The 13,328-nt window shown below is 43.6% G+C and overlaps 1 protein-coding gene across 1 annotated transcript in view; it reads right to left on the bottom strand.

The window, feature by feature from the left end:
* STAT1 (signal transducer and activator of transcription 1) overlaps positions 1–13,328 on the bottom strand; it is a 51,829-nt gene that overhangs the window by 20,627 nt on the left and 17,874 nt on the right. Inside the window, exons 8-15 of the mRNA XM_006147815.2 lie at positions 10,863–10,941; positions 9,146–9,237; positions 8,779–8,930; positions 7,282–7,440; positions 5,641–5,733; positions 3,280–3,339; positions 820–849; positions 630–723 (exon numbers count right to left, since the gene is read on the bottom strand). Of these exons, the coding sequence (XP_006147877.2) occupies positions 630–723; positions 820–849; positions 3,280–3,339; positions 5,641–5,733; positions 7,282–7,440; positions 8,779–8,930; positions 9,146–9,237; positions 10,863–10,941 (759 nt within the window). The remainder of the gene's footprint in view (positions 1–629; positions 724–819; positions 850–3,279; positions 3,340–5,640; positions 5,734–7,281; positions 7,441–8,778; positions 8,931–9,145; positions 9,238–10,862; positions 10,942–13,328) is intronic.

The following is a 13,328-nucleotide window of genomic DNA, read 5'->3' as shown; positions in this document are numbered from 1 at the left end:
CAGACAAAGGGCTGAGGGGAGAATCCTGGGTACATGGCCATACCTGGAAGGCGGGAGAGGGAACAATTAGGACCTGCATGGGAGCCACAACCTTTGAGAAACTGCAAGACTCCACTGAGACCATGGAGGTGGCAAACGCAGACCATTTAAGGGCATCAAAGGTTTGGGAAATATTTCTACGGCAATTGATGCTGCTCAAAAGGAATGCTTCTGGGAGAAAGACTGGCAGAAAACACGGTGAACAGTCCCGGGACAAGGGAGGTGCTCAAGTGCTACTGATGGAAAGTCACCAGCCATGAAGTCTGGGGTGCCCTCCACGTAGCAGTGACTCAGAGGGTCACTCTACTGTCAGAGTCCTCACAGGGGCTGGGTGGCAACGCAGCAGGCATAACATGCTCTGCAAGGCTGACCCATGTGGGATGGGTCCAGGTTCACCTCCAGGGCCTCCCTGAGTCCACCAGTACACACATGGCCACGATCCAGGGATAGCAGAGGCTGGGGTAGGTCATGGCGGGAAGACCCTGTGGGTGCCTGTGTCTTTGTTTCTCTCTCTCCCCCAAACATGGAAGGGGGAGAACAATCTTATTAAACCAGAGACTACAAAAAATGGGAAAGCCTGGTCTTCCTACCAGGTGTCGAAACTCAGCAGCCAGACTTCCATTGGTGGACTCCTCCATGTTCATCACTTTCGTATGTGTGCCCAAAATGTTGAACTTTCTGAATCTGTACAACACAGGATAGCGATCCTTAAAAGCCTTCGAACTAGTAAACAAAGAAACTAAAAAGATTGCAAAATATAATGTAAAGTGTAACACGTACCCTTTTACCGTGTTCTTCTCGTTCACATCTCTGCAAAATATACACATTATATAAAAAATCATACACAAGTATTTAAAATTTGAAACAAGCTTTAGCAAGACTGGAAGTGTACATATAAGTAAAAAATGAATAAAAAATATATCTATGCCTGTGGTTTTGCTGCCTTTTAGTTGAGTCTCTCCCTTCCTCAATCCACCCACATTAGTTCAGTCAAGTGTCACTGACTGACCTTAGGCAAATACATGGTCTGGGCCTCAGATTTCTCATTTGTATTTGTACATGCAGATGGCACCAACCTTACAGGATACCGTGCAGGGGAAAATGAGCTAAGAGGTTAAAAATAAAGCAGGCAGTGGAGCCCCAGTAATGTGAGCTCTGGTTATGGCTGTTTATTGAGTAACGATTTACTCTGTGCGACGCACTGTGCTAAGGGGACTCCGCAGCTGGCACCGTTCTGCTGCCCCAGAGCTCAGAGGACCTTCTACTGCCATCGCGTAAGTCTTACTTTCATTCTCTATTATCTTTAGTGCTCAAATAAAAGCATTAGAATAGTCCATTATTTGGGAAAAATGGGAAGTTTAAGTTTTGTCTTAGGTTAAAATCTTGAACAACTGTGCATCCTACATAAATTCAGTGATTACTCGCTCAGGCTCTGGTCAAATAATTCTGTGAGTCGCACCGACGTAGATTAGAAATCGTCAGCCCGCTCACAGTTACATAAGTCGGTGACCCATTCCTTTCTCATTCAACGTTTCTGCGGGCGATAATGACCATCAGCTATAAGAGGGACCTATTTTCTCATGTGAAAAAAAAAATTAAAATAGAAGAACAGAGTGATACAAAGCTGCCTTGCCAAAGCTAAAACGGCCTATAAGAGCTGGAACAGACAGGGAAGACAAAGGAGCATGGAAGACCTATGACCGAGACTGAGCTAAGCAGAGGGTAGGAAACTGCAATGGCCACGAAACCTTTGTGGTTCCTCTCTAAAAAGTAGAATATATTTCCCTACTTCCTGAATCTCGGCAGGCCTTGACTGGCAAATGTTACCAGCAGAATGGATCAGAAAAATGCTATAGAAGTTCCAGGGCCAACCCTTACAGGCCCTGCCTGAGTGGAACACTGCACACTGTTACCGTAGGAAAAGCCCAGGCTAACATCTCTGAGAGACCTATAAAGAAGGACCCAGATGGGAACCAGCAGTTAGCGTAATGGCCATGTCACTGGACTCCCATGTAGTCGACCGCGGTTCAAGTCCCGGACCCGGTGGCTTAAAACTCACGCCGGGCGCGTGTGCGTGCGTGCCCAAGATCCAGAGAAGAGAATGGAGGAGAAGGGATTGTGGCGTGACCATCCCCCCTGGGGGGTGATTTCTCGCTTTCTGTCTCTATGTCTCTCTCTGTCTGTCTGGCGAGCGCACATGCCCTATAGCAAAAAAACCTCTCAAAAAAAAAAAAAAAAAGAAGGACCCAGTTATCCCAGGCTGAGCAACCAACATGTAACAAGGCTGTGACAAACCACCTAGCTCCAAATAGGCTAGCCCTGACCAGAAGGACCCCCTATAACCCACAGAATATGAGAAGCTTTGGGGGTGGTTTGTTAGAGAGCGAAAACTAACTGACACACAGAAAAGCCCAAGAAAATAGCAAAGACAAAGGTACAGACTGAAAAATACAGAAAGAAATTACTCTTACATGAGTAGAAAGAGACAAAAAGCCAGAAAAAAATTGGGGGTGATCATAAATTATTTTGAAAACTGTTAAACCAGCATATGATATAAGCCAACAGAAACATTAAATATATCTGGGAGGAAAAAGCTACCTTCTTCCTTAGTGTAATGGCTAGGTCAGGGCTAGCTCAGGCCTAGGGTCTAAGGCAAAATGGGATGGGCTGCTCTACATGGCATCTCCATGAGAGATCCTGTCCATTCCTGGAGCCCCTCTGCCCAGAACCAGCAGGCTCCACACAGGCCCCCGCAAAAGCTGCTGACTGCACTCCAGAACAACCCTTGACTGGCCTCCGAATCTTGGCGGGCTACATCTTCAGACTTGGGTTTGATTAAGACCCCTTCCTCTGAGGCTGGCCTAGCATAGGGGTTGGTGTGCCGAGTCCAGCTGCTGTGAGATTTGAAGACAATCCCACACGCACCTATTCCTTTGTTCACTTACGGTCTAAAAAGGCACAGGTAAACTCTAGGGAAAGCTCTCAACATCCAGAAGGGGAACTACTGGTTTCAATCTGTTGGGTCATTTGTAATGGCCCTAGAAGATTTCACTATACACTTCGGCTCACTTGCAGCAGAGTCAAGCCCCGAGGCTCAGCCCAAAGTCCCCAGGGAGGCAAACTTCCTCCCAGTGTAGACAATCTGGAGAATCTGCTCATTGAAGGGAGGAGTTCCTATTTGGTTAGCAAACCCAGCATTTCAACTATACATGTATCTTAGATAATATTAAAATATCTTACTTATCAAATAAGACTTTGACTTTCAAATTATAATTCAGCTCTTGTAATTTCACCAACAGTCTAGAAAGAAAAATAAAAGTCATTACTTTAAAGAATTATCTGTTATAGCTAATTTATTATACTAAGTCCCTGTCTATGAACATTGAGATAAACGACTTCCCCTTCAGTTTAGGGTTATTACAAACAATAAAACCAAAATTCTTATATATCCACTTAGTCATTTTTTGAAAGTGTATTTCTAGGATAAATTCTTAGCTATGGAATTGGCAGAACAGAATTATAACATTAAATTCTGATGGAGAGCAGCACTGATTTTACATTCCTACCCCAAATTAGTTAAGGGTACCTACTTCTCTCTATAACTTTGCCAACATTGGGTTTTACCAAAATTTCTGTTTCTGGTCAATCAATATAGGTGAGAAATAGTAGTGAGTTTGTGTGTGTTTTGTTTATTTGTTTTTTGGTTTTTTTTCGATTGTTATACGGTGTGTGCCCTCAGCAGAGAGAAGGGAGAGAAAGTGAGACAGCACCCCCTAGGGGGGATAGCCACACCACAATCCCTTCTTCAAACTCCTCTTGAGATTTTGGACATGTATCCTCACCTGCATTTTGGACATGTATGCTCCAAGCCTCCATATCTGGGACTTGGACTGTGAAGTTGGCCATATGGGACCCACCTGCCTTAACCGCAACATCACCTACTGGCCCAAAATAGTGAAGTTTTTTGATACAACTTGTATCTGAAGTATGTTCCCTTGGGAGAAAATAAAACTATTGCCCACCTAATCAGAAAAATGAGGGTCACATCTATGGTCATCCAAGGCAGAGTGGGAACATGGAAGGCAGAGGCACTCAACTGGGAGTCCAGCACCGTTGAGCCTCCACTCTGCTGAAGGGAGACCTTGGCAAGGAACCCACGGGTCTCTGGTCTGCTCAGTTTACTGGAGCAGGCAGACACAATTAGATTTCTACTGTCTCTTCCATCTGTGAGTTCTAGGACTCCATGGTTGCATGAGTGTGGTGTTGTAATCCTGCTGGCCCAGAATCTAAATCTAAAAGGACTGGGGCCAACACTCAGGGCAAGTTCAGTTCCTGGACATCTCTGCAGCTTATCCCTGGAGGAACTGCTAACTGGATTCAGCCATTCATAGAATAAAGCAAGGCCATATGCTGTCATGTGAAAACATTCCTACAATTATTACTAAGAAGAAAAATGGGCTACGAAAGGATAATAGGGGCCAGCTGCTGCTGCGGTGGTTAAGGCAATTGGATCCCATATGGCTGACTGCACAGTTCAAGTCCCAGTCCTAGCAGCTTGAAAAGCTCACGCTGCACATGTACATGCCCAAAATCCCTAGGAAAGAATGGAGGAGATGGGACTGTGGCATGGCCATCCTCACAAAGGATGATTTCTTACTTTCCTTTTGTATCTCCAGAGAGTGCATGAGCCTTATAGCAAAAACAAACAACAACAGGGACCAGCAGTTGGCATAATGACTGTGTCACTGGACTCCCACGTAGTCGACCACAGTTCGAGTCCTGGACCTGGTGGTTGCAACTCACGCCAGGCATGTGTGCGTGCATGCCCAAGATCCCGAGAGGAGAATAGAGGAGAAGGGATTGTGGTGTGGCCCACCCCTTGGGGGGTGATTTCTCACTTTCCATCTCTCTGTCTCTGTCTCTCTCTCTTTCTGGCAAGCACACACCCTATAGCAAAAACCTCTCCAGAAAAAAAAAAAACCTATAAAAATTCAGAATAATCCTATTTTTAAAAAATGAAATGGGGTATGCCACACTATATAACATACATAAATTTATATATATGTGTAGCTATGGACAAAATACTGGGAGGACAGACTCTAGACTGTTCACTGCAGTGGTACAGACACTTAGATCCTGGACTAATTTAAAAATCTCGTGAAAGCTATGACTCCATTCACTAGAAAAATGTGCATGTCCTAAATCCACATTCACTTACTCTACACAGGGGTAGATAAAGCTCAAGTTAAGAGCTTATGCTCAAGAGGAGTGAGGCTGCTGGGAGCTTTTACTGTTTACAAAACATATTTCCACAAGTTTGAATTCCTTTTTACCATGAAGATGCATTATGTATACAACAGGAAAAAAAATCAAGTGTGTATATATATATATATATATATATATACACACACATACACACACACACATGCATCAGTTATAGTTCTATTTTGATAAAGAATCTTGCTTATATAAGTCAGAAGTCATATCGAAAGGTCTTCCGAAAAAGTCTCTCCTCTAAACCATGTTCTGTAACAGATCTGTAAAAGGAAAGTAGGGGTGCACACTGTGACAGGCAATGAATGGAATCACATCCTTTATTACCTCAGCTTCACAGTGAACTGCACTCCAGTCTTCAAGACCAGTGGCCTCTGAGGATGAGTTGGCATGCAAGGCTGTCTTTCCACCACGAATGAGCTGTAAATACCCAGCCAAGTGTAGATAGATTAGAATTTTCATTACAGCTGAAACAGTAAAAAATGATTTCTCCTAAAGAGAAGAGACCTAGAGAACATAACCCAAAGAATATTTTGAAAGAGTCTGACAAGTTAGATGAACAAACAATGTCTTTTAGGTAGTAAAAAAATCCCCAAACTAATTTACACTCACAAAAACAGAGTTATAATGACCTATGATAACTATTCAACAATGAAAACTAGGTTCACTTACCAATCTAAATTAAGAATCAAATTTACATGAAAAACCCAAGCTAATATCTTTAATTTTTTTCAAAATACAACAAACAGGTAGGTATTCTTATTTGGACATTAGCTACAAGAAACCAAAGACACTTTCATTATTTTAAAGAATTATTGACATTTCATTAAGTCAATAAGCATAATAAACAATCGAACAAATCATCAAATTCAAAGCACTGTGCTAGGCCTACTGAGAGCAAAGGAGGATCAAGATATGCTTGTCTTCCAGAATTTTCCAACATTCAACAAAGATAATAGATATACATAAATGATGATAATAAAAGAATGGGAGAGAAATAAAGGAAGAAATACACAAGGTCTGGGAAGGAGATAATATCTGTTTGGAAACTCAAAAAGTTCATGATGGATACAAGCCGAAACTTGCAGGATAATACAGTTCTAAATTGGTATGACTGGAAAGATCGAGGGTAGAGGAAATCGTGTCATGAGAGGCATGGTGAAATTAAGTGTACAGCATGAGCCCAGGGAAGAGCAAGTGGGCAAGTTTGCCTGCAAACGGGGTCCATGCAGATGCTCAGTGTGGAGACCAGCCAGACCCAGGCTGTGGAGATGGAGCCCCAAATGCCCAGCTCAGGGGCTCCACCCAGATTAAACTGAAACTCTCCTCTGGGATAGCACTGGGTGATAGGTCTCAGGAGGAAGGGACCAAGAGAGGGAGCTGCCGGAAGGCTACTATGTAAGAGCTCAGGAAAGAGGACTGGGACCAGCAGTTGGCGTAATGGCTGTGTCGCTGGACTCCCATGTAGTCGACCGCAGTTTGAGTCCCGGACCTGGTGGCTTAAACTCACACCAGGTGCATGTGCATGCATGCCCCGATCCCGAGAGGAGAATGGAGGAGAAGGTATTGTGGTGTGGCCATGCCCCCTGGGAGATGATTTCTTGCTTTCTATCTCTTTGTTTCTCTCTTTCTGATGAGCACATGTATAGCAAAAATCTCGCCAAAAAAAAAAAAAAAAGGATTTGTGAGCCTAAAAACAGGAGGACGCCATGGTATGGGAAGGAGAGGACAGTGATCCTGAGGTCAGATGTGCTAGGTCTTCACACAAGATCCCTGGCCCTGGGAGAAGGAAAAATAGGAGACCCCAATAATAAAGGCCTTTAGCATAGTCAAAGAATTCAGGAAAAATCAATTAATACAAAAGCATGTAAATACCCCAAAAAGCCTTCTAAATAATCTGAATGGCCATAAAGCGTTCCTCTAGATAAAATCATTAAAGGAGGTGCACATACATCTCCCTTGAGTTACCTCTGAATGAGCTGCTGGAAAAGGCTGAAGGTGCGGTCCCATAACACTTGCTTGTTTTTTGTGATGGGGTCATGTTCGTAGGTGTATTTCTGCTCCAATTCCTCCAGCTTCTTGAGCTGCTGACGAACCTGCTGCAGACTCTCTGCTATGATGGTGAACCTGAGAAGGTACAAGACACAGGTGTCTAAGTGGTCCCAACACAGCCTGGATTCAAGAGAATCAAGACGCCAAGCTGTGACGGGCAACTTCCCTGCACAGAACCAGGAACAAGGCTCTGCTGGTGTAAAGGAACTTAGTGACCCGGGGAGGAGAGACTACGATAGCATGTGCTGGCTGATCACTGCCTCTGCCCACCACCCAGAACTGCATGAGGAGAGAGAGGTGGGGACAGGGCTTCCAGGTGATCCATGACTTCAAAAAATGATCTTCATGGTAACCAGGATCAGAAATGGGCATGGCGAGGAGGACAGAGGCAGGGAAGCAGCAAGGCAGACGCCCTCAGGGGGTTCAAGAGGCAGTGAGGAGCCACTGAGGCTATAAGTCAGGACAATGACGGGAGCACAGGGTGCCTCTGGAGACCAGACAGAGGTGCTGTGCACAGGGCAGTGGGGAGGGGAGACGCAGCCTGGGGGCAGGTGGACAGGAAAGAACAAAGATGCTTGTTTCACTCCACCCAAAGGAGAAAGCGATGTGCTGCTGTCTGGATTCTCAACGTATAAAGCCAACCAGGATCTCCTGCCAGTTTCACTTTCCTTCTCTCTCTGACACCTCACTTTCCAGCCATCCCAGAGGCAGTCACTGCAGGTCCATCCTCTGCCTTTGCATACATGTTCCCTCGACCAGAAAGAACGTCTCCTCCCTGGTCTACATGAAGAAGCCCTATTTGGTCTCAAAGAGCAGCTCCTCTAGGAAACATTTCCTCATGACTCCTTCCTTTGTTCTCCGGGAACTGTGAGGGACTTTTGATAGTCCCTTGGAACCATGGAACTGTCACCATGTCTAGGTTCCCGCTCCACACGGAGAGCTCCTTACAGTAGGACCAAGAGTCATTCGTCTGTATGTGCCTGCATCCGTACAGTGCCTGGCACATGGCAAGCATCTACTAAGCGTGTACTGGAGCAATGACTGAATAAATAGCCCATGACAAACTCTGGTGTTACTTGAGCCACCAAATGCTCCACACTATGTAGTGTCTAGTAAAACATTAGTACTCACATGACTGGATGTGTTCTATAATGATCATGCCACTGATATTTTACAACACCCCACCACACGGGAGTGCTCTGCACCAGGCAGATGTGGCTGCCCATGGCCAGAGTCGTGCATAATGCTGTGCTTCCCGAGGGAGTGTTTCTAAGGTAAGCTGGAGCTGGACTTGTCAAATGCTAAGCCAGGGTTCTGACAGGGTCACTTCAACGTACACAGCCCAAAGGTGCACCGAGAGAATTCAGGGGGGGTGGCCGGTCAGCTGCCAGTGTGCGCTAGAGAGCACCTTACCAGTTCTGCAGCTGATCGAGGCAGGCGTTCGGGGGCCCCCCGATGCAGGCGCTCTGCTGCCTCCGCTTCCACTCCACCAGTTCATCGTTAATCAGGGCGTTCTGGGTAAGTTCGGTGACATTCAACAACTCTCGTATTTTGTGGACAACTTCCTAAAGGGAGAAGAAGAAACAAGGTAAAATAAATACATTTTTTGGTCACTGAAATTTAAAAGATTTTAAAAAGCAAAGTAAATATTCACTTACTTTCCACTGAGGCTCTAAGCCAAGTGGCTATAAAAATAATACTTTTCGCTGTTCTAAACTTTGAGTCCATTATTTACAGTCTGTGATAAAAGCAACATGCCATTCCAGAAAGGAAATCCTACCTTTCTCTTACTGTCAAGCATTAAATACATCTTCTGGAGTAACAGCTGCTCTTGTTTCTGGTCAGCCTTTGCCACTCCATTGGTTTCGTTTTCTGTGAATTGAGAGAGACAACAGATAGTAAATGTCTAAGAAGGCAAAACCAACAAGCCAAGATTCACATATATTCAGGAGAATTAAAATACAAACACGAAGTTTGGCCTTCCACAGTCTTCACTGAACAGAACAAGAAAAAATGTCCTGAGTATAAAAATTAGTCACTGAAAGCAAGTTATGCATGTCAAATCGCAAATAGTGCTTGTCTATCACTTAAATCATGGTCAGAATATCACCTTAGTGAGGATAAGTGACAAAATTCAAGGCTGCAGATCAAAATATGTATAATAAAGGGCCAGCAGGTGGCATAGTGGCAAAGGCACCAGACTTTCACATGGCTGACTGCAATTCGAGTCCTGGACCTGGTAGCTTGAAACTCACACTGGGCGCGTGTGTGCGCTCAAAATTCCAAGAGGACAATAGAGGAGAAGGTATTCTGGTACAGCCAACCCCCAGGGAGTGATTTCTCACTTTAGTCTCTCTATGTCTCTCTGGTGAGCACGTGTGCCCTATAGCAAAAACCTCTCTTAAAAAAACAAACAAAAAAATATATTTTTAATATATATATATTATTTTATATATATATGATATATATATAAAATAAAGCATATCTATAGCTTTGAAAGAGAAGTAGATGATCAAGAAATAGTAACTGAGGTCCCTTTCTTTTACACTTTTTACTCAACTCACACTGATAATCTCTTCCTGTTAACTGTAATATCTACCAAGTGATTACTAGCAGTTCCCTATATGTTCTACACAATGCACATTTTTGGGATATTTTCAGTTGCTACTATCATTATAAGTAAGCAACAACAACAAAACAGAGTGAAACTGCTTTAAAACATAAAGAAAATGCTAAACTTATCTGTGGTGCATACATACAGAACTAGAATGTTTGAAGGTACTTTATATATTTGGGCAAGGAAACCTCCTATCAGTCTATGTCCCTCAGTGGACAAGGCACAACGAACAAGGTGAACAGCACATTATCATTGCTTATCAATTGGAGTGACCTGTTCCTTATCCAGATACATCTGGCAGTGTCTGGAGACAGTCTGGGTTGTCCCCATTGGGGTCAGAGGTGGCATCTGGTGGGTAGATGTCAAGGACGCTACTAAAAAGTTCACAAACACCACACCGAAGAATTACTGGGGCCAAAATGTCAACAGCACTGAGGTTAAGAAACCTTGGCCTGGGACCAGCAGTTAGCATAATGGCTATGTCACTGGACTCCCTTGTAGTCGACCACGGTTCACGTCCTGGGCCCGGTGGCTTAAAACTCACGCCAGGCACGTGTGCGTGCGTGCCGAAGATCCTGAGAGGAGAACAGAGAAGGGATTGCGGCATGGCCATCCCCCCTGGGGGGGTGATTTCTCACTTTCTGTCTCTCTGTCTCTCTCTGTCTGTCTGGCAAGCGCACACACCCTATAGCAAAAACCTCTCCAAAAAAAAAAAAAAAGAAAAAAAGAACCCCTGGCCTGGGTCATCAAAAAGCCAGGAGTAGAAACTCAAGAATCATAAAATGTTTACTGAGCAAATATGAAGGCATAATCACCTTCATCATCCAGTATACACAGAAAAGATCACAGCCAATAGGCTGCTTTAATCATTAACTCTTACCTCTGTTCTGTAAGGTTTTGCATTTAAAGTCATATTCATCTTGTAAATCTTCTAGGGTCTTGATTTCATGCTCTATACACTACAAATAAAGACAAACGTGTTTTCCACCAATCATCACCTTCCTTGGCTTTTTTCATATCCCCCTGGCTTCTAGTTTCTCTGACACTGCAAGATATAATGGCTCCCAAGAGTCTAGAGTTTGGAGAGACACTGTCTGCTGAGCACAAGTCAAGACCATGCTGACATCACCAGAGACCCACAGCCTGCTTACCCAGAAAGCCTGTTCCACAAAAGCAGGTCTCAGCCAAGACAGAACTCCTTACCTTTCCCCTAGACAGCTCGACCAGTAGCGAGAAGGCACACACACACACACCAACACATACACCAAAGGAGTTCTCTGCTTCCCAATGAAGTTGTTAAATCATAAGTTTCCATAAACTGTCCTGGAAGTTTCATCTTAAAATTGCTCTGGATGTCTCATTCTAATCAGTAATGTATCATGACTTCTTTAAATAACATGTTTTTGTTCCTTTTCTAAGTCACAGAAGAAAAGCAGGTGTTTGAGGAAGATGGGCCAAGTTTATCCTGGAGCTTTGTCTAACCTCTGTGAATTGAGAGGCGTAGACATACGGGCTATTTTTTGTAGCCATACCTAGCTTACTGGGCAATGGAGCAAAGTTGACATTGACTGCATGGTCATTCAAGAAAGTGTTCATATTCGGAAGTTACAACAGGGCCATAAAAAGACTACATGGTCATTGGTTTTACCAGTGTGTGTATTTACGGTTTGGAACTTCAGCAAAACTACTTACTTCTAAGACTGAATTGTTACAAGGTTTACCCTAAGAAGAGTCAAATGTCCCCTCTACAAAAACTTAGAGAATTAATGTATGTATTTACCCCATACTCACCATCACTTTGTCCTTCACGTTTCTGACCTTGCTATCAAGTTCCTTCTGTTTGTCCAACATCACAGTGCTTGGAATATTCCCTGACTGAGCCTATAACGGGAAGTGCATGGTTAACAGCCATCGTTCCCCACCCCACCCCCACCTCTGGTGTATTTATTCACTGGCTATACTCCAAAGTCAAATCCATATCAGTGCCCACTTATCTCCCAGGCCTTAAAAGACTTACTACAAGCCTCTCAAATGTGTGTCAACAGAAATAATCCAGTTCCCTAGATCCAAGAAAATGCTAGCAAGCTGTCAACAGGGCTACAGAAAGACTAGACTTAGTTTATACCTAAAATAAACAGTATTTCTGGAAGTTTCCATTATTCATACAGTTACATGGCACCACAAAGGAATTTATTTCAGAGTTTTTCAAATTCCATATACAAGATTATTATTAACCCCATAGTTATTTATATCAAAGCCTTGTGATTAGAAGTGTGGTCTCCAGACCAGCAGTATCTTATCTTCATATACATTTCCACCTGCATCTGGATTTACTTCTCAATTTTTCTTTTCTTCCCATTGGTCTGTCTGCTCAGAATTGTAAGCCCTTGATTCATGTTTAATCAGGCAGAATTTGCAGTGTAACTGGGAGGGTTAGTCCCATTTAATTGTTCTACTTTTTCAGGCATTTCCTTGTCATTCTTACATGTTTATTTTTCATGTGAATTTCGAAATTCATTTGTATAGCACCAGAAAACAACTTGTTCATATTTTTTTACTGGGATCACAATAAAATTATGAATTAATGCAGATAGAGCTAATATCTTTGATTTTTTTTTTCACTTTATTTCTTGAGAGAGAAAGACAGACAGATAGACACGTATAGGAAGGAAATCTTGATGGTCTTGCTGCACTGTGACGTGCTCTGCACCCAGCCTCCTCTCCTAGTGGGCCAGGATCATGGTGTATCTGCAGGTATGCCAACATGTTCAGACTGAACCTGGATCCCAAACCCTGGGGCCCAAATGGCTGCAGTATTGCTCGGCTGTGCTCTACTGCCTGCACCCCTGCAGCTGGGCCTTATGTGTTGTTTTAAATTCTTACACTTTTAACTGTTTGTTCTTTTATTTCATTGCATTAGCCATACCACAAATATGATGTTAAAAAGCAGTGAAAATATTGGACATCCTTGCTGTGTTCCTGGCTTACTGGAGTTGTTCAAGTAAGATATGATCCCTAGAACTGTGTGTTGAAGAGGTATCCATGGAACTGGAGGTGGCACAGTATGAACACAATACTCTGCAAGGCTGCCCTTGTCGGAAGGTTCTCTGTTCACACCCAGAAACCTCCATGAACACACCGGGTGCAGGTATGCCCCTGATCAAAGGCTGGCTGAAGCTGGGAGTGAAATGCATTGTGAAGGCCCTGTGGGGAATACCTGTCACTCTCTTGCTCATGGGAGAAAGAAAAAAGTTAACTTAGAAAACTAAGAGATCTCTGGTGAGCACATGAAACTATGGCAAAAGCCTGAAAAAAAAAAAAAAGAAACAAAAAACAAAGAAAGAAA

Source organism: Tupaia chinensis, unplaced genomic scaffold (genome assembly GCF_000334495.1).
Source record: "Tupaia chinensis unplaced genomic scaffold, TupChi_1.0 Scaffold000225_1, whole genome shotgun sequence".
NCBI classification, from domain to species: domain Eukaryota; kingdom Metazoa; phylum Chordata; class Mammalia; order Scandentia; family Tupaiidae; genus Tupaia; species Tupaia belangeri.
Note: the sequence above shows the minus strand (reverse complement) of the source record. Positions and strands in the feature narration are given on the sequence as shown.